This window comes from Carcharhinus amblyrhynchos, chromosome 10 (genome assembly GCF_965287045.1).
Source record: "Carcharhinus amblyrhynchos chromosome 10, sCarAmb.v2.hapA, whole genome shotgun sequence".
Taxonomy (NCBI): Eukaryota; Metazoa; Chordata; class Chondrichthyes; order Carcharhiniformes; family Carcharhinidae; genus Carcharhinus; species Carcharhinus amblyrhynchos.
The window spans coordinates 104,390,137-104,411,197 of NC_137333.1; the positions used below are offsets into that span (position 1 = coordinate 104,390,137).

Genomic DNA, 21,061 nt, shown 5'->3' on the forward strand with positions numbered 1-21,061 from the left:
CCACATCTCTGCCTATGAATCTGGCCTCTAGAGCATTTCCCCACTGCCCCCCGCCCCTCGTGGCCATGTCTTCAGTTGATTAATTCCTAAATTCTGGAATTCCTTCCCTAAATTTCTCCACCTCTGCCCTTTAAGATGCCTCTTTCTTTGACTCTGTGTCAATATTTGTCAAATGACTTGACCGCAGACGAGAGAGATTTTACTGTGTGCAACATGAGTTATTCTTCCTGCCATTGTCCAGCTCAGGTGGACCGGCCAGAGTCTGAGCTCAACATTGAAAGGTTTTGTGTGTGGCTCCAGCCATAACAGGCATTGGCTATTCTCTAAAGTCATAGTCAGAGGGGTTTACAGCATGGAAACAGGCCCTTCGGCCCAACTTGTCCATGCCACCATTATTTTTTTTAAAACCCCTAAGTTAATCCCAAGTGCCCACATTTGACCCATATCCCTCTATATCCATTGTACCCATGTAACTATCTAAATGCTTTTTAAAAGCTAAAACTGGACCCACCTCTACTACTACCTCTGGCAGGTCATCATATGGGATATAAAACTCTGCTCAGACCAGACCTGGAAGGCCATGTCCAATCCTGGCCCTCAGGAATAATATATCCCCCTTTGACAGGACGCATGGAGATTCACCAGAATGATAGAGTGTAAAACGGTAAAACTGCAACAGAGATTAGGAGGTTGTAAATCCATAGAATCCCCACAGGAGGAGGTCATTTGGCCCATCAGGTCTATACTATCTTACCTAGGCCCACACCCCACCCTTTCCACGTAACCCCACACATTTACCGTGACTAGTACCCCCTAACTTACACATCTTTGGACACTAAGGGAGAATTCAGCATGATGAATCCACCTAACCGGCACATCTTTGGACTGAGGAAACTGGAGCACCCGGGAGAAACCCACGGAGATACAGGGAGAATGTGCAGACTCCACACAGCGACCCAAGCTAGGAATTGAACCCAGGTCCCTGGCATTGTGAGACAGCAGTGCTAACCACTGTGCCACCGTGCCGCCCAGAGTTATAATTAGTTGTTTGGTTGTCATGAATAACAGGCAGGCTAACTACACCTTCTGGTTTCCTTAATCTTAAAATTAGAGCGTGGCTGTTCAGGGATTTCTTCACGTAAAGGGGAGTGGAAATCTGGAACTCACTCTGCTTAATGTCTCACCCAGTTGCCGAAGGACGATCAGAATAGTTTGTTGTTGACGCAGTCTGAAGGGCCTTTTTCTGTGCTGTCGACCTTCATGACTCTCAGAATTTTAAACAAATGAAAATGAAACTAAATTTCTCCATTTTCTCACAGGCTGCTACTATCAAAACAGCACTGACTGTTTACAAGTTTCTCAGTCACTCAAGGTCTATTAATCTGAGCCTTTCAAATACCAAATTTACCAGGACTCTAAAACAAAAGCAAAGTACTGCAGCTGCTGGAAATCTGATAAGTAGAAAGAGCAGGTTTTCTCAATAGGAATGGGCAATGAATGCTGGCCCAGTCAGCAATGCCCACATCCCATTACGAGCGATAGCCTAGTAGTATTCTCGCTAAATAATTAATCCAGAAACTCAGCTAATTTTCTGGGGACCCAGGTTCGAATCCCACCACGGCAGATGGTGGAATTTAAATTCAATTTCAAAAAAAAATCTGGAAATAAGAATCTACTGATGACCATGAAACCATTGTTGATTTATTGGAAAAACCCACCTGGTTCAATCCTACAGTTCAGAAGGAGGCCATTCAGCCCACTGAATCTGCACTGATCACAACCCCACATATTTACTCTGCTAGCTTCCCTGACACTAAGGGACAATTTAGCATGGCCAATCCACCTAACCCTCACATCTTTGGACTGTGGGAGGAAACTGGAGCACCCAGAGGAAACCCACGCAGACACAGGGAGAACGTGCAAACTTGGCAAAGACAGTGACCCAATCCAGGAATCGAATCCGGGTCCCTGCCGCTGTGTGGCATCAATGTTAACCACAGTGCCGACCACAATCTGCATTGTATAACTATCTTCCACCCACTGCATTTAGCTGAGAGAAATAATCCTGCTTTTACTGGGAGATTGTGTTGTGGTTCTGGGCAGAAGGCCCTTTTGCTGTGGCTTGTCACGCCTCTTGCATAAACAGGTTCAATGAGCTGCAGAAATTACTCTGTGGTCAGGAGACTCTGGTCCCACCGCGGTCACCACTTTGGAGACTGTTTGCTTTGTCTCTTCTCCATCTCAGTGCCCGAGACAGCCAACGTCAATATTCACTCTGAGATCCAGTGGGACCGGGCTCCACCCAAATCAACTTTCATTAGCCCAGACTGTACCGTCCTCATGCCAGAACTCCCATTCCCAAGAATTCCCAGCTCAGAGTCAACAAAAACAAAAATCTCTGTCAGAAATGTTTCCAATTAAATTGATCGCGTTGAGTTGCTCTCTCTACACCCTGGATGTGACAGCAAATCTACATTCTGCACTCTCTCCTTTCCCTCTCCATGCACGGTATGCTTTGTCTGTATAGCACACAAGAAACCACACTTTCCAGTTTACTAATACATGTGACAATAATAAATCAAATCAATTTATTTGTTTAGCGAGATGTAAAAGTGGCCCCCAACTGCACCGACCAAAATGAACCTGTTATTTAAAGCAGTTCCTTACACAGTCCTGGATCTGCCAATGTCTCTCTCTCTGTCTCATGCCTGTCCTTGGCATTTCAATTACAACTGCGCAGGTTCAGAACACAATTCAGAGCAGCAACCGAAGCTTTCAAGCTGGCACTTTGTACTGGGTAATACGTGAACTGGAGAGTGCCATGAGTCAGCGATTGTCTTGGTAGATGGGTGACCTTGTTGAAAAGCACAAGATTGACAGGGTGAATGCTGGGAGGATGTCTCCCTGCGTAGGGGAATTACAACTTGGAGGGGGGAGTGGGGGGCAAAGTTTCACAGGGAGGGGCCTCCCATTTAAGATGGAGATGAGGAGGAATTTCCTCTTCGACTTTGGAATTGTCTCCCCCAGAAAACAGTGGCAGCTGAGTCATTGAATAGATTGGAGGTTGAGCTAGATTATTTATGTAGTCAAGGATTGTGAGGAACAGACAGGCTACAATCAGATCAGCCTTTATCTTATTGAATGCAAGAACAGGCCTCAGGGGCCAAATGGCCTCCTCCTATTTCTTATGGTCTAATGAAGAATAAAGACAAACACCACTGGCTCCAGTAGTTTCTCAGTACCTCATAAATCCCCTTCCACTCTGCATGATTCAGTCACAGAGCTGGTGTATCAGGCAGTGGTATATTCGGCTCCTGTAATTAAAACTGTGCTGTAGCAATGTTAGGGATCCCTGCCCCCTAATTCTGAACCCCATTTAAAATTAAGGCACTGTCGGGCGTGATTCCAGAAACGCTCGGATGTGTTCCCAGTGACCAGTCTCAATCTGTATCAGAAAACTCCATGTTATCTAAACTCAATCGCATCCTCATGCCCAGAGTTTCCAGCTAGGAGGGTCACTGGATAGCAATCAGGAGCTGGAAACCTGGCGCAACGTCCTTCCCTTGCTACCCTCCCTGCTCTCAGAGATCTGATGGCACTGTAACACCCCAGCACGCGAGCTGGCCGAGGCCCAGCTTACTCGATTCTGACCATCTGCCCTGGTCCATTTTCTCAGGAAGCAACCGTGGTCAGCTCCCGATCTGTTGTCCCACAACAAACACAGGAGTGGGATGACGGAGACGTCACAGCTTTAGGCTTTAGCGAATTTTGAGTTCGGGACACTGCAGGTGACGAAGAAGTGATGCAACCCACAAACACTGAATATTTCAGAACCTTGATGACGTTAAAATCAAACTTTCAAAAAGAAAGAAAAAGTCAATTGTTCTAAAAAAAAAGCTGTTTCCAAAAAAATCTATCAAGTTCCTGAGACTCTAAGTCTTGAGCGGAATGGTTTAGGAATCGGAGCGGCACAAGCCCAAGACGATTTGAAAGGCAGCACAGGAATTCTCTTGGGGCTTTGTTGATCTCAGTTGGTTTCAACATTTCTGTAGCCAATTAGGCGAAGCAGACTTCTCGTGAGTAACATCTCAGGTTGCTCTCATGGTCTACAATCCGTGCATCCGCCAATGTTTTAACTCAAGGCTACAACAAGCCTGTGGCTGCTCCTGTCAGCTGGTTCACATTCTGTGAACTTCTCGACTCCAGACTGCTTTCTCCAGCTGGCTCGGGTCCTCTTGCTCCCCCTCCCCAGCACGGCTAGTCCTCACCGCCTGGCCGGCTTGGGCATTAGATAGACCTTGACATGTTTGCTGAGATTAATGGTGCCCTCGATCACACTGTCTGTCTGTGGCAAACCATCTGTGCTATCGTTCCAGGTGGCTCTGCACACTGCACTCAGGCTGGACGCCCTGCTTCGACTGGAACTGTAGGCTAGCAGCAACCGCACCTCGATTTGACAGGGCTCTGTGGGGAGAGGAGCAAATTAGAATCATTACCTGGCCCTCGCTGCCTCTCCTGGGAAGCACCCTGGCTGTTTCATTAACTTTACAAATGCAAGCTGTTCTTGTTATTGAGATGGAAAGATGCATACACCCACCCACCCGCCCACACACACACCCACATACATCACTGTATCAGCTGGACTCCACAGGGAGCACTCCTGCCTCTGGAACATCACGGTTCAAATACCATTTCACAGATTTGAGCCCAGATTCCTGGTGATCTTTGGGGAGAACCATGTTAATTAAACACTATGGTCGTTCTCAGTCATTGTTTTGACTTCAGATGAGTCACAGAGGCCAAACAGGCCCTTCGGCCCATCGAGTGGGTGGAACCAAAGATCAGCGTTTCTGCAAAGTAGGAGCAAACTAAACAGCAAAGAACAACTAAAACTGAGCACAATAGGTCTTCAAATCTCTTCTTGCCTGAAGGATTTAGGGTCTCTGTGTACTGAGCTACTGCACGAATGAGATGAGGCTCATTTCATTTGAACAAATAGGCAGTCTGTGATGGCCTGGCCACTGACTCTCTTTCCATGAAGGAATGAGAAAAGTTCCCACAAACCTGAACCCCAAAGATTTTTCTTCTCCTAACTCTAGCCGCTTGTGCACCCATCCCACCCTGCACCTCTCCTCCAATACCCCAACACCGCAAGGGGAGGCGATGCCTGGTGGTACTATTGCCAGATTATTAATCCAGAAACTCAGTTAATGTTCTGGGGGACCCGGGTTCGAATCCCGCCACAGGCAGATGGTGGAATTTGAATTCAACAAAAAAATCTGGAATTAAGAATCTACTGATGTCCATGAAACCATTGTCAATTGTCAGAAAAACCCATCTGGGTCACTAATGTCCTTCAGGGAAGGAAATCTGCCGTCCTTACCCCAGTCTGGCCTACATGTGACTCCACAGCCACAGCAATGTGGGTGACTCTCAGCTGCCCTCTGGCAAGTAGGGATGTGCAATAAGTGCTGGCCAGCCAGTGATGCCCATGTCCCACAAATGAATTAAAAAAACCCTTTACTGATCAAATTGCTTTCAAAGTATAGATCCTGTGGGCTGGAATTCACTCTAAACTCACCTTGATCACCGTCACCCCACCCACCTTCTCTCAGACCCCATCCAAACTACTGACTCAAGCTAAGCTTCTGGTCACTCTGCTCCCCTACCCAATCTCACACTTCCTTCTTTGGCTCCGTGTTCTTTATTTCATGATTTACAGACACAGAAACAGCCCAGCTGGTCCCTGCTGCTGTTTATACTCCACACGAGCCTCCTCTTGCCCCTCTCCATCTCACCCTTTTCAGCAGATCCTTCAAGTCATTTCTCCCTCATTTTTATTTATCCAGCTTCTCCTTACAACGTATCGATACTATCCACCTCAACCACTTGCTGTGATAGTGAGCTCCCCATTCTCACCACTCAATGGGTTAAGAAGTTTCTCCCCAACTGGATTCATCAGTATCATTGTGTATTTATCAGCCCTAGTTTTGGACTCGCCCCAAAGGTGGAAACATCTTCTCTACATTTTCCCATCACCACTTGAAACACTATCAGGTCATCTCGAGAAAACAGCTGCAGCCTTTCCATTTTCCTTGAGGAATATAATTGCTCATCTCTGGTGACAATCTTTAAAACCCCTCCTTGCCTTCTTTCTATACCCTTATCTAATTATATTGCTTGCAAAGCGCCGTAACCTTCCTTCAGTCCTGAATTATACAGCAAGACGTTGACACCACCTCAGGTTACCTGTCCACGCTGTGTGGGAGAGATAGACTTGTGTGATCAATCTGTGTCTTCCAGGCCCAGGATTTCGGAAATCAGCCGGCTTGGGGTGGATTATATGGGCCTGTCCATCGGGATACATGATCTGCAGGTGACACCAAAGGCAACTTTCACTGGATAGAATGAGTACTTGGCAAGAGCAAAGAGGAAATTTTGGTATGAAGGTTAACTGTATCACAGAATGGTTACAGCACAGGAGGCGGCTTTGGCCTGCTGTATCCATGTGTGAGTTTAGGTTTTTTAAGTTTATTTATTAGTGTCACAAGCAGGCTTACATTAACACTGCAATGAAGTTACTGTGAAAATCCCTAAGTCGCCACATTCCGGCGCCTGTTCAGGTTGCATGAGAGAGAACTTAGCATGACCAATGCACCTAACTGCCACGTCTTTCCAGACTGTGGGAAGAAACTGGAGTACCTGGAGAAAATCCACGCAGACACGGGGAGAACATGCAAACTCCACACAGACAATGACCCAAGCCAGGAATCGAACCTGGGTGACCTACCTGCACCTTAACAGTGTTCTGGGGGTCCTGCACATGTTCTAACGTGGCATCGATATCCAGAGCTACCACCAGGCCAGAAGTAAACCTCAGAGGGTTGTCAGACTCTCCTGTTGGCTCAATGATGGTTGCAGAGGCCCTGTGCACCTACAAAATAAAAGGATAAGTCCAGTGTTGGAAGCAGGCGTGCCTGCCGCTTTCATTTCCTCTCCTCCTTCCAGTTCATGTACAAAAAAAATCCAATGAGAAATTCGGAGAAACCTCTTCACCCAGAGAATGGGTAACACCTTGGAGGAATCATCAAACCGAGACACCGTGAGATGTCTATCAGGCCAGCTATCAGCCTTCCCATTCCCAGACACTGTCTCCCCTATTCTGGAGCACATGTACAAGCTGGAATTTCTGTACAGCAGCTGGGACAGCAATCTCAGGTGATAATCCAACACAGGCAGCTTCACACTGAAGTGCTGTAGCTCACCTCAACTTCACACATTAATGTTCTTTTTAAACATAGGATTACATGGGATACAACAGCACAGAAACAGACCATTCGGCCCAACCAGCCCATGTTCAAGCATCATCTCCATCCTTCGTCAACCTACCCTGTCAGCACATCCTTCTATTCCCTTCTTCCACATATTATTTAACATTACCTGGCCATACCTAGCCTTTTCCGGCTTTATCTCACTTTTCCCTCCTAGTCTTATCTAACATTATCTGATTATATCTTGACTTTCCCAGCCTTATCTCGTCATACTTGGCCTTATCTCAACATCTTTTCCCAATAGTAAAGGGGAGGCTAAAATTAGAGGGCGTAGGTTTAAGGTGAAAGAGGAGAGATACAAAAGGGTCCACAGGGGCAACTTTTTTCACACAGAGGGTGGTGAGTGTCTGGAACAAGCTGCCAGAGGTAGTAGTAGAGGTGGGTACAATTTTGCCTTTTAAAATGCGTTTAGACAGTTACATGGGTAAGATGGGTATAGAGGGATATGGACCAAACACGGGCAATTGGGGCTAGCTTAGTGGTAAAAACTGGGCAGCGTGGACACGTTGGGCCGAAGGGCCTGTTTCTATGCTGTAAAATTCTATGACTACGACTCTAGCTCACCTTTTCCGCATAGTTTTAGCTAGCATTATCTGGACTTTCCTAAAATTATTCACTTTAACCACTCTCTGTGGTCGTGATTTCCACATTCTCCCCACTCTCTAGGTAAAAACATTACTTCTGAATTCCCAGTTGGATTTTTTTTTTATATTCATGGCCTCTGGATTTGCTCTTTCCCACAACTGGAAATATTCTGTGTCGGTTTTATCAAAACATTTCATGGTTTTAAAAGCCTTTATTAGGCCACCAGATGTCTTCTCTTAACAACACAGGGAAAGCCAGCCTATTCATCCTTTCCAGACAGGTATGACTCACTGTTCTGGTCTCAGCCTCGTAAATCTGGTTTTGCTACCGCTCCAGTGTCTCCATATCCTTCCTCTAACAAGCTGCCTATTCACAGTAACTCCAAATGTGATCACTGTTCAATACCCAAGCAATAAATCTTAGCGTTTTTCACAATTTATTTGTGGAACGTGGGTGTCGCTGGCTGGCCTTGGTCGTCCGTCCCTGGTCGTCCTTGGAGGGCAGTTAAGAATCAACCACATTGCTGTGGCTCTGGAGTCACACGTAGGCCAGAACATAAGAAATAGGAGCAGGAGTAGGCCATCTAGCCCTTTGAGCCTGCCCCGCCATTTAATAAGACCATGGCTGATCTGTTGTGTCTCAGTTCCACTTTCCCGCCCTCTCCCCATAACCCTTAATCCCCTTGCCTATCAAAAACCTATCCACCTGGGTCTTAAATATATTTAGCGAGGCAGCCTCCACCACTTCAACGGGCAGAGAATTCCAGAGATTCACCACCCCTTGAGTGAAGAAGTTCCTCCTCAACTCTGTTCTAAACTGCCCCCCCACTTAGCTTGAGGCTGTGCCCTCTAGTCAGCGAAGGATGGCAGATCTCCTTCCCTTAAGGGCCATTAGTGAACCAGATGGGTTTTTCTGACAATCGACAATAGTTTCATGGTTATCAGTAGATTCTTAATTCCAGATATATTTTGTTGAATTCAAGTTTCACCATCTGCTGTGGTGGGATTCGAACCTGGGTCCCCAGAACTTTAGCTGAGTTTCTGGATTAATAGTCTCACAATAATACCACTGGGCCATCGCCTCAAAGCGGTTGCTTTTTTCAAAATGGCCTTCAACATATATTACTGCTTTTAGTGATTTATCATGGCAATCATTACAGAGCAGAATGAGGGCATTCAGCCCACTGAGTTCATGCTAGCTCTTTAGTTCAGTTGGCCAGATGGCTGGTTAGTGAGGCCAACAGCGCGGGATCAATTCCTGTACCGGCAGAAGTTATTCATGAGGTACAATGATCCTCAAATTGAATCACCACCAGTCACCTGGAACTATGGCAACTTTACCATAGCGTAATCCAGTCAGTCCCAGTCCCCAGCTCTATCCCTGTAACTCTGCCGGTTTATTTCCCTTAAGAGTCCATCCAATTTTCTTTCAAAATCATTCATCGTCTCTGCTTCCACCCCCCTCGTGGGCAGCGAGTTCCAGCTCACTCCCACTTGCTGTGTAGAAACATTCTCCCTCACATTCCCCCATTTCTCTCCCTCAAAACCTTAAACCTGTCTCCCCGAGCCCCTGCACCATCAGCCAGTGGAACTGCAGCTCCCTGTGCATCTTTTCTAAGACTGTCATCATCTTGCACACCTCTATCAAATCCCTCTTCGACCTTCTTTGCTCCGGGGAGAATAACCTTTGTGTTCTTGACCCCTTTATTCCACTATGCAATTTAGATTCCAATTTCCTAAATCATTGAGTCTTTTTAAAACCTTCTCATGTGCCTCTTTAATCTCATAGTGCTTCTACCACCATTTTGCTGTCTGTAATCCTGCCTCCCCAACACTGGCAGTGTAGCAGTAGAAAACTGATAACGAACCTGCTCTGGGAGTTCTAGGAGGAGGAAGTTGCTATGTCGCAGGGTGGTCTGAAGGATCTTCACCATCTCTGCTGGTTTGCAGGCCACAAGTCTTGGCATAACTTCCAGCAGCTTCTCAACAAAGCTCTCTTGTAGGTACTGGAGTTCTGATGCAAAGTACCTGCAGGAGGGAATGGAAAAGGAATCGCTGATATGCAACACTGGAAAAAACGCTGACATAAAACTGTAAGAAAGGGCGAGGCTGAGTGGGGGCAAGTCAGGCAAGACACAATATTGCACTGTGTATCTCAATTCCATACCCTACAGAGGAACTCCAATAGGCCCAGTGGTTAGCACTGCTGCCTCAGTGCCAGGGACCCGGGTTCGATTCCCAGCTTGGGTCACTGTCTGTGTGGAGTTTGCACATTCTCCCCGTGTCTATGTGTGTTTCCTCCAGGTGCTCCTGTTTCCTCTCACACTACAAAGATATGCAGATAAGGGTGAATGGCTATGCTAAATGGTCTGTTAATGTCAGGGGGACTAACAGGGTAAATAAGCGGGGCTACGAGGACAGGACCTGGATGGGATTATGGTCGGTGCAGACTCAATGGGCCAAATAGCCCCCTTCTGCACAGTAGAGATGCTATGCATTCCTTCTCCTCACAGATCCTTCCAATCCTAGTCCCATTCCCATTGACACTGGATTGGGATCAGCGCTGTAAACACTCTAGGGTGATTGGAACTTCAGGGTGGCACCAAACTCACACTCCCCCACTCCCCCCGCCAGATACCACTACTCCCCCTCCTCCACCCCCTCCAAAGGTCACTGGTAAACCAGGTTGGGCCAACTTCTTACTTCCACAATTGGTTTTTTGGACTGAATTCAAATTCTCAAATCTGTGGAAATGTTTACCTTGGGAAGGTCTCTATCTCCTGCAGAAACATCTCGCACATATTTATCAGGGTTTCCATCCTGGAAAAGAAAGGGAAGTACTCACAGGTGGGACTTAATGAAGATATTTTTTGCACTCACAGAATCATCAAGATTTAAGCAAAGGAGACTATCCGGTCCATGGCGCACCAGCTGAAATAGAACTGACCTGTCTAATCTCACTATCCAGCTCTCGTTCTACAATCCTGTGGGTTACGGCACTTTGAAGCAATTTTTGAAATGTGTTGAGGGTTTCTGCCTCTGTCACCCTTTCAGGCAGCGAATGCCAGATCCCTCTGGGTGAAAAAATATTCTCCTCAACTCCCATGTTTGCTGTTGATTCATTCATTACGGAGGTGAGGAGACATTTCTCCATCCAAAGAGTGGTGAGCCTGTGGAATTCATTATCACAGGAAGTAGTTAATGCCAAAACACTGAATGTATTCCAGAGGCAACTGGATATGGCACTTGGGGCAAATGGGATCAAAGGTTATGGGGGGAAAGCAGGATTAGGCTCTTGAGTTAGATGATCAGCCATGATTGTAATGAATGGTGGAGCAGACTGGAAGGGCCAAATGGCCTTCTCCTGCTCCGATCTTCTATATTTCTGTGTATCTATGGGATGTAGGTTTCGCTGGCTAGGCCAGCATTTATTGCCCATTCCTAATCACCTTAATTGAATAGCTTTTCAGAGGGCAGTTAAGAATCAACCGCACCGCTGTGGATCTGGAGTCAGAAGTAGGCCAGACCAGGTAAAGATGGCAGATTTCCTTCCATAAAGGGATATTATGAACCAGATGGGTTTTTACATCAACCAATGACAGTTTCATGGTCTCCATTACTGAGACTAGCTTTATATTTCACATTTTAGTAATTGAATTTGAATTCCACCAGCTGCCATGGTGGGATTCGAGCCTATGTCCCCAGAGCATTAGCCTGGGACTGCTAGATTACTGGTCCAGCAACATTACCACTACGGCACCATCTCCTCCTGTTAGGGGTCTCTAAGTTTATGGAAGGGCTTCATGGAGTAGACCATTTATGAGGCAGAGCAAAACTGGGGCCATCAATATAAGACAGTCTAATAAATCCAATCAGGAATTCAGGAGAAATGGTCTAACCCAGAGAATGGTGAGAATGTGGAACTTGCCACCACAGGAAGTGGCTGAGGTGCAGAGCAGAGGACAGGCTGAATAAACACACGAGGGAGAAAGGAATAGAAGGATATGCTGATAGGGTGAGATGAAGAAGGTGTAGAGGAGGTTCATACAAACTGTAAATTGACTAGCTGGGTTGTATGGCCTGGAACTATACTGCAAATTCTGTCCAATACTTAGGTAGCTTTCCCCCCCGAACACATTTGCCACAAACATTCTAACTGTGAGTGAATTCCACATTCTAACCAGTCTATAAAAGATGATGCTCCTGAGTATTCATCAGGTCGTGTTAACGTATTCCGAAGCGATCTCCTTACCCTCTGGTGGTGCGCGCAGTCAGTATGAGCTGCAGCCCTTTAGCCTGAAGACGCATGTGGTGGATGATTGCGACATGTCTACTCTCCAGACCACTGTACAAAAACTCCAGCTTGTAGGTATGTTCCAGAATCTGTAGGAAAGGACAGACAGATAGAGCAAGAGATACTATCTACAAGATGCACTGCAGGACCTTACCAAGGCTCCTTAGGCAGCACCTTCCAATCAATTTCTATCAACTGGAAGCACAAGAGCAGCAGATACCTGGAAACAATACCACCTGCAACTTCTCCTCCAAGTCACTCACCATACCGGTTTGGAAATATATCACCATTCCTTCACTGTTACTGGGTCAAAATCCTGGAATTCACTTTCTAACAGCACTGTGGGTGCACCTACACTGCATGGACTGCAATGGTTCAAGAAAGCGGCTCACCACCACCTTCTCAAGGGCAATTAGGAATGGGCAATAAATGCTGCCCTAGCCAGCAGCACCCAAAAAAAAATTTTAAAAGAAGATAGGAAAGGGCAAGGGGGGGATCCGAGCAACAAGGTTGAGAATTTTAAGATTGAGGCGGGTTCATTGTGGGTCAGTGAACACGGGGTGATGGATAAACTGGTCAGGGGTGTGCGGGGCTTGGTGTATCACTGATAAACGGGCAGCATGTGATGCATAGTTGACCTTATAAAGGAACGGTGATATTTAGCAATCAGCTACAGGGTAACCAAGTTATCAGGGGAACACTGGCGTCTACATTCCAGCTGCTCCCTCTAGTGAATATCTAAAGAAGTGCCACCTTTAGCAAAACTCACTCTTTTCTGCAGCTGTAATGGTACAAATTCACGGGCCATGCTTTAACACTAAGGGTATTTTAATAAATAAAACTAAAAGCAAAAAGGTGTTTTTATTTCGGCCGTGTTTCTTTTAAGCAGGAAGAGAAACAAAGTGCAAGACTAATTCCCACAGAAAACATAATTTTCACTTTTAAGCATAGCTTTTCCTGTGAAGTTAACAATCCAAATAAAATTGGGGCAGGGGAGAATCTACCTGCTGTTTTTAGTCTTCATCTGAGAAACAGCACCTCTGACATTTGAGCACTCCTTCAGTACGGTACTAGTTCAGCTCTCACTTCCTACTTGGTCGCCTTCCTTAAGGAGGGAGTTCCCCTCCAAGCCACTCACCATCCTGACTTGGAAATATATCGCCGTTCCTTTGCAGACGCTGGGTCAAAATCTTATAATTCTCTCCCTAACAGCACTGTGTGTCAACCCACTGTGGCAGCAACTCAAGAAGGCAGCTCACCACTACCTTCTCAAGGGCAACTAGGGATGGGCAATAAATGCTGGCCCAGCCAGCAATGCTCATGTCCCACAAATGAAAAAAAAACTTGCATTGGAGGGAGTTCAGAGAAGATTCATAGATGATTCCTGGGATGAAGGAGCTTGTCTTATGAGGCAAGGTTGTGCCCATGTTCACTGGGGCTTAATAAGAGATGATCTCATTGAAATATCAAAGATACTGAGGGGGTGCTTCACAGGATGGATGCCGAGAGGCTGTTTCCTCTTACGGGGGGAGTCTAAAACTCAGAGGCATATTTCAAAATAAGGGGTTTTCTATTTTGGATGGAGGTGAGGATAAACTTTACCTCTTAGAGGGTCATCAACCTTCGGAATTCATTCATACAGAGAGCAGTGGACGCTGTGGGTCACTGAACGTATTCAAGGTTGAGCTCCACAAAGTTTTGATCGACAGGGGAGTCGAGGGTTGTGGAAAAGAGGAAGGAAAGCCAAGTCAAGGTCACGATGATCAGCCACGATCTTACTGAAAGGTGGAGCAGGGGTGATGGGCCAAATGGCCTCCTACTATTTTTTTCACGATCTAATGATCCAGGACTTAAGCAGAAAAATCAAGGCTGATACTCCAGTGGAGGACTCGGGGAATGCTGCACTGCCGTTGGAGGTGCTGCACTCTCAGAGGCGCCACGCTCGGAGACGTCGCGCTGTCTTTCAGATAAAATATTGAGATCTGATCAGCTGAATGTGAAAGATCCTATGGCACAATTCTGAAACAGACCAGAGGAATTCTCCCCGGTATCCTGACCAATATTTATCCCTCAATCAACATCACAAAAACAGATTGTCACATTGCTGTTTGGAGGGTATTGCTGTGAGTAACTGAGCTGCTACAGATAGTCAGAAGCTTTTCCCCAGGGTGGAAGAGTCAGTTACTAGGGGGCATAGGTTTAAGGTGCGAGGGGCAAATTTTAAAAGAGATGTACAAAGCAGAGTTTTTACACGGAGAGTGGTGGGTGCCCGGAACTCGTTGCCGGGGAAGGTAGTAGAAGCGGATACGGTAGTGACTTTTAAGGGACGTCTTGACAAGTATATGAATGAGATGGGAGAAGAGGAATATGGTCCCCGGAAGCGTAGGGGGTTTTAGTTCAGTCGGGCAGCATGGTTGCTGCAGGCTTGGAGGGCTGAAGGGCCTGTTCCTGTGCTGTAATTTTCTTTGTTCTTTTCCTACAATGATTGCACTTTGGAAGTATTTCACTGACTACACAGCTCCCTGGAATGACCAATGGTTACAGGAGGTGCTACAGAAATGCAAGGTTTTCTTTTCGTTGTGAATGTCAGTGAGATTCTTTTGTTGTAAGTCTCTGGAGTGGAACCGATCTACTTTCTGATTCAAAAGCAGGAGAGCTACCAACTGAGTCACGACTGACACCCACATTGAACCACAGGGAGCAAGTAAAGCGGGTAGGTTACACAAGGGGAGATCTCTTACCTTTTTAGCTGCAGCAGCAGCCATGGCATTCTGTTTGAGATAGAGTGGGGCAGCCACATTCCACAGCTTCTCCTGAAGAGACTGCGGGGGGAAATAACATTTCATATCAGATTCCACTTCATGGACAGCACATTGATCTCATATACATTTTGACACCTGCAATCAGCAACATACCCATTCTCCAAATCTGCTTACAACACCCTTAGAGAATAAAGATTCAGCTGGCTAAGACTCAGACACAACCTGAGCGCAAGACACAGAGCGATACACAAGAGGAGAATTGAAATCTAATTCACCTGGTGAGGATCACAAGGGACTGGGTGGAACGCTGGTTTAACATCTCCCTAACCCCAGTTTTACATACCATTGATTTCAAATCAAGCAGGGAAGTTGAATCAATGAAACACCCTACTCTGTGAGTTTGCTGATAAGTGGGATAGGTTAAAATTTGTTACATTATTTTGTTATCCAAACACAGATAGCGTGATGGCACAGACATTTTTATTTTTATTAATGACACAAGCAAGTTTACATCAACACTGCAATGAAGATACTGTGAAAATCCCTAGTCGTCACACCCTGGTGCCTGTTCGGGTACACTGAGGAAGAATTTAGCATGGCCAATGCACCTAACCAGCGCGTCTTTCAGACTGTGGGAGGAAACTGGAGCACCTGGAGGAAACCCATGCTGACACGGGGAGAACATGCAAACTTCACACAGACAGCGACCCAAGCCAGGAATTGAACCAGGATCTGTGGCACTGTGAGGCAGCAGTGCTACACCCACTGTGTCACCGTGTTGCCCCTATAATCAGATAGGGGCCCCACCATCTCCCAAAACACAAAGTCTCAGTCAGCACAAATTAAATGCAAAGTAAATCTCGCTTGTCCATGAGCAATACTGTGGCATGATGGCAACCCACGTTACACCCACTCCATCACCAAGAAAGGGGTTTAGAAATAGTATAGGCCGTTCAGCCTTTTGAGCCTGGTGCACCATTCAATTAGTTCATAGTAAGAAGTCTCACAACACCAGGTTAAAGTCCAGCAGGTTTATTTGGATTCACAAGCTTTCTGAGCACTGCTCCTTCATCACTCACCAGCTTCCACTACATCCCCCAAGCAGTGAGTTCCAGGCACCCGCCACCTTCTGGGTAAAAAACCTGCCTCGTACATCTACTTTAAACCATGCCCCTAGCACCTTAAACCTATGCCACCTAGTTACTGACTCTTCCACCCTGGAAAAAAGCTTCTGACTATCCACTCTGTCCATGCCCCTTATAATCTTGTAGACTTTTATCAGGTCGCCCCTCAACCTCCATCATTCCAGTGAAAACAAACCAAGTTTCTCCAACCTCTCCTCATAGCTAATGCCCTCCATACCAGGCAATATCCCAGTAAATCTTTACAACTGTACAAGTTACAACTAAAACTCTACTGTGAATGTTCTAAATAGGTGAGGCTTAACAGAAATGTCCTTCATTGTACATAGTGTTTTGGACAGCTCGCATTCTCCCCTGTAGGCTGGGGTTCAACTCTCACTCTTTTTAGGATACAGATCAACCATGATCTAATTGGATGATGGAACAGACTCCAATGGGGCTGAATGGCCCCATCCTGCCTACAGGCATGCCAGCAAAGTTTCGAAAACTTGGGTCTCAAACCAAATCCTCATTGAACCTTCCCAATTTGAGTCAGTTACAGCCAAGGAGGGTCATGCTGACCCATCCCAGCACTATGGGATTAGCTATGCCAACAGGCTGCAGCAGTTTAAGGAGGGAGCTCATTACCACCTTCTCAAGGGTAATTAGAGATGGGCAATAAAATCTGGCCCAGCTAGCCATGGCTACATCCCAAGATCAAATATTAAAAAAACTTGTCCGTATAGAAAGACTTTCCAATCCGAATTTTTCATGGCATTTAGCTGTTTTGACAATGATTTCTCTAACCTACCCAGAAATCACTGAATGTACTTTTTGTACAAGGTGTGGAGATGCCGGCATTGGACTGGGGTCAACACAGTAAGAAGTCTCACAACACCAGGTTAAAGTCCAACAGGTTTATTTGTAGCAAACACCACTAGCTTTCGGAACTGGCTGTTCCTTCATCAGGTGGGTGGGAGTTGTGACTTGATTAGCTGTAAAGACTCACATTTCAATCATTATTCATGTAAATTGAGTTTGTGTCTTCACGTGCCCTGTTTGTGATCAGAACTCCCACCTACCTGACGAAGAAACAGCCAGTTCCGAAAGCTAGTAGCTTTCGTCTACAAGCTAGTAGACTTTAACCTGGTGTTGTGAGACTTACTTTTTATACAAGCCAGGATTTTGTGGCATCCATACCACATCTGTGAGATTTCTGTAAAACAAGTATAAGCCAAAGACCCACTGTCCTCTTATCAGAGAAACATCCTAACAGGGAGTGTAGCCCAATCCATCATGCAAACCAGCCTCCCATTCATTGACTCCGTCTACACGTTCCTCTGCCTCAGTAAAGCAGCCAGCATAATTAAGGACACCACGCACCCCGGACATTCTCTCTGCCACCTTCTTCCATTGGGAAAAAGATACAAAAGTTTGAGGTCGCGTACCAACCAACTCAATAATAGCTTTTTCCCTGCTGCCATCAGACTTTTGAATGGATATACCTCACACTAAGTTGATCTTTCTTTACACCCTAGTGATGACTGTAACATTACATTGTGCACTCTCTTGTTTCCTTCTCTATGAATGGCATGCTTTGTCTGTAGAAACAATAAACAATACTTTTTGCTGTATAGTAATACATGTGACAATAATAAATCAAACAGCCCAGGAGGCCATTAGGCCCAGCATGCCTGTACCGGCACCTTGAAAAGAGGTATCCAAGAAGCCCCACAACACACTGCGATGCTTCCCATGGTTCCGCAAACCTTCTCCCATTCATAAGCATATTCCATTCTCTCTTGAAAGTTCCTATTGAATCTGCTTCCACCACCCTGTCAGGCTGTGTCTCCCCAGATCACAACTCGCTGAGTTAAATTCTCAACTTGCTCCAGTTCGTTGCCATTTGTCCAGAATTTGTGTTCACTGGTTAAGGGCTCTCGTGCACTGGACACAACTGCTCCCTACTCGATTTAATTTTTCTATCTCAGCTATCTTATATACCACTACTAAATCTCTTCCCTGTTTCAAAGTCCGACAGTAGAGAGTTACAACAACGCAGTGTTTCAGAACCGTACGTACCACCCTACCTTCATAAGGAGGAGCTGACACTCTAAGTATGTGGCAGAGAACTCTGCTATTCCCGCCAGTTCTGGCTGTAGTTCTCCCAGTCTCTGCAGGTCACTGTGTGGGGAAAGGAAGGTTAAAAAACACGTTAAAAACCAACATAGTCTGAACTGAACGAATAAAACCCTGCTCTGAGCTTCAACCCTTTGCCAAACCTGGGAAGAGATGGCAGATTACAGTCAGGGCTTCCACTCGTGTTGTAACTGTCCTCAGCATTTGCTGTTAAAATCGCACGATAGGGGAGGCCATTCACAAAGGCTTTGGCTCTTTGAACAAATCACCCAATAAATCCCACTCCCTTACTTTCTCCATTGCCCTGTTCAGTATTCTTCTTCAAATACTTATCCAATTCTCTTCTGAAAGATGCTGCCTAGAAAAATGTCCCTAATTATCCCACTTCTGTCTCTTCTGGTTACCGACTCACCCACCATGTAATCAAGTATAAGTTTATTTATTTTTCACAAGTAGGCTTACACTAGCACTGCAAGGAAGTTACAGTGAAAATCCCCTAGTCGCCACACTCTGGCGTCTGTTCGGGTACACTGAGGGAGAATTTAGCATGGCCAATGCACCTAACCAGCACGCCTTTCAGACTGTGGGAGGAAACCTGAGCACCTGGAAGAAACCCACTCAGATACTGGGAGAACATGCAAACTCCGCACAGACAGTCACCCAAATCGGGAATCGAACTCAGGTCCCTGGTGTTGTGATGCAGCAGTGCTAACCACTGTGCTGTTTTTTTTATCGCTTATTGTTCAATGGGTAACATCCCTCCCAGAAGCTCTGGGCTGACAACCCACTCTAGAATTTAATGGGGAAGGAAGGTGGAAAGGGCAATCTCAGTCTCTCCCTGTAACTGAAGTCCCTCACTCCTGATTCCGTCTGGCCAATCTCCTCTGAATACTGGCATCCTTCCTAAAGTATGGTGTGCAGATTTTAAGTCTGGCGCCTGAATTCATTTTGCAGACACCCTTCATTCTTTTATGGGATGTGAGCATCATTGGCAAAGCCAGAATTTGTTCTCTCTCCCTAATAACTTACACATCAACAAGATCAGACTACGTGGCTTAAATAAAACATTATACAATTGTATCATTGGAAATTCACACCGAATTGTTAACTTCAGGAGATCCTGAGCTCCTTGGGCATCTAGATGTTGGATATTCTTAACTCGGTCAAGGCTTTGTTGGACAAACTGCCGGGAAGAGTCTTCACTTAACGCTAGGTTGGTGGAATCTGAGACAGTCACCATCTTCCTACCTGGCAACTGCGAAAGAAAAACACGGCGATTAGGCTATTTGTTCAGAGGAGAGCTGGGAGTGGCACAGATTTCCACAAGTTAGGCATCTAAAAGATCGGAATATTTTCACTCGTTCCACCCCAACAGAATATTCGTACAAGTGGATCTGGCTATCGTGCTGAGCAATCCACCTAGCTGTCACCGGCACACAAACAGTGGACAAACCCCGGGTGCTGCAAACATCAGTCTTCAGTCTCTGCCTGGACTGGAGGGTGCATGTATAGAGAAAAGGGTTGCATCTCCAATACATAATAATGACTGCTCGTCAAAAGCACTTCTCTGGCCGCAAAGCGCTTTGGAATCTCCCAAGGACATGAAGAGTGCTATATAAATGCAGATTCACTTTCCTGCTGACAAATCCCCCACATGAAAACATTTCTCCTTTGTTGCACTGACGGACAGTCACCACACTATTACCTTCACAGTACAAGCAAACCCCACCCCCACCCACTCCTTGCAAACATTAAAACCAGGTTGGCACCGAAAGGGTACTGGGATAGAGTGTCCTTTGGGGGCCTCCCATTATGTGGATGTGGAGAGACTGGGATGAGGGAATATCTGCATTCCTGGGGGAGGAATGTCTGCATTGTAGTGTGTGTGGGAAAGTGGGTGCCCTGACGCCACTGATGATGGGACAAGAGGATCTCTAACTTCAATTTAAGATCAGCGAGCCCTTTCAATCTCTGTGGGGATGGATTTGCAGGCGTCTTTAGGCTTCGCCCTCAGGAATGACGGCACAGAACACACCTCCCTGCCTTTTATTTCAACAGAATGTCAGGGGATCTGGAGAGAAAACCTGCCCATTTCAGTCTGAACCTGACACTTTGCATGTTTTGGGAAAATTCTGCCCATCAATCTCAGCAGCACCAGAAAACTCAGCCATGAGTGAAGACGGGTGATTTTGATAATACCTCAATAACTAATGGACATGGGATAGCCGAGGAAAATTCATATGCATCCTAGAAAATCCGGGAGGGTTGGTCACTGGTCTGCACGGTGCTACTTTATAAGATGTGAGGACTGTAATCGGCTTCAATCTCTTTTTGCACAGAAGCAGATATTATGAGTCAAGGTTCCCAATATGTGCACAAGTCACTGAAGGTGGCAGGACAGATTAAGAGATTGGTTAATAAAGTAGACAGCATCCTAGACTCTATTAATAGAGGTGCAGAACACAAAAGCAAGGTGGTTATGTTAACTTTGTGTAGAACACTGGTTCAGCCTCAAATGCAATTTTTATATTCAGTTCTGGGTAGCACACTTTAAGGAGGACGTGAAGGCATTAGACAGAATGCAGAAAGGACACAGTTGTTAGCACTGCGGCTTCACAGCGCCAGGGACCTGGGGTTCAATTCCCAGCTTAGCGTCACCCTGTGTGTGGAGTTTGCACCTTCTCCCCATGTCTGCCTGGGTTTCCTCCATGCGCTCCGGTTTCCTCCCACAGTTAGGTGCATTGACCCGAATGGGTGCAGGAGTGGGGCAACTAGGGGAATTTCACAGCAGCTTCATTGCAGTGTTAGTGTAAGCCTTACTTGTTACTAA

General features: G+C 46.1%; 1 protein-coding gene across 1 annotated transcript in view; it reads right to left on the minus strand.

Moving 5' to 3' along the window:
- Positions 1–1,779: 1,779 nt before the first annotated feature.
- ints4 (integrator complex subunit 4) overlaps positions 1,780–21,061 on the minus strand; it is a 54,320-nt gene continuing 35,038 nt past the window's right edge. The window contains exons 15-23 of the mRNA XM_080197709.1: positions 19,329–19,486; positions 18,183–18,276; positions 14,951–15,031; positions 12,168–12,298; positions 10,676–10,735; positions 9,784–9,943; positions 6,791–6,934; positions 6,250–6,370; positions 1,780–4,464 (exon numbers count right to left, since the gene is read on the minus strand). Of these exons, the coding sequence (XP_080053835.1) occupies positions 4,265–4,464; positions 6,250–6,370; positions 6,791–6,934; positions 9,784–9,943; positions 10,676–10,735; positions 12,168–12,298; positions 14,951–15,031; positions 18,183–18,276; positions 19,329–19,486 (1,149 nt within the window). The 3' untranslated portion in view covers positions 1,780–4,264. The remainder of the gene's footprint in view (positions 4,465–6,249; positions 6,371–6,790; positions 6,935–9,783; positions 9,944–10,675; positions 10,736–12,167; positions 12,299–14,950; positions 15,032–18,182; positions 18,277–19,328; positions 19,487–21,061) is intronic.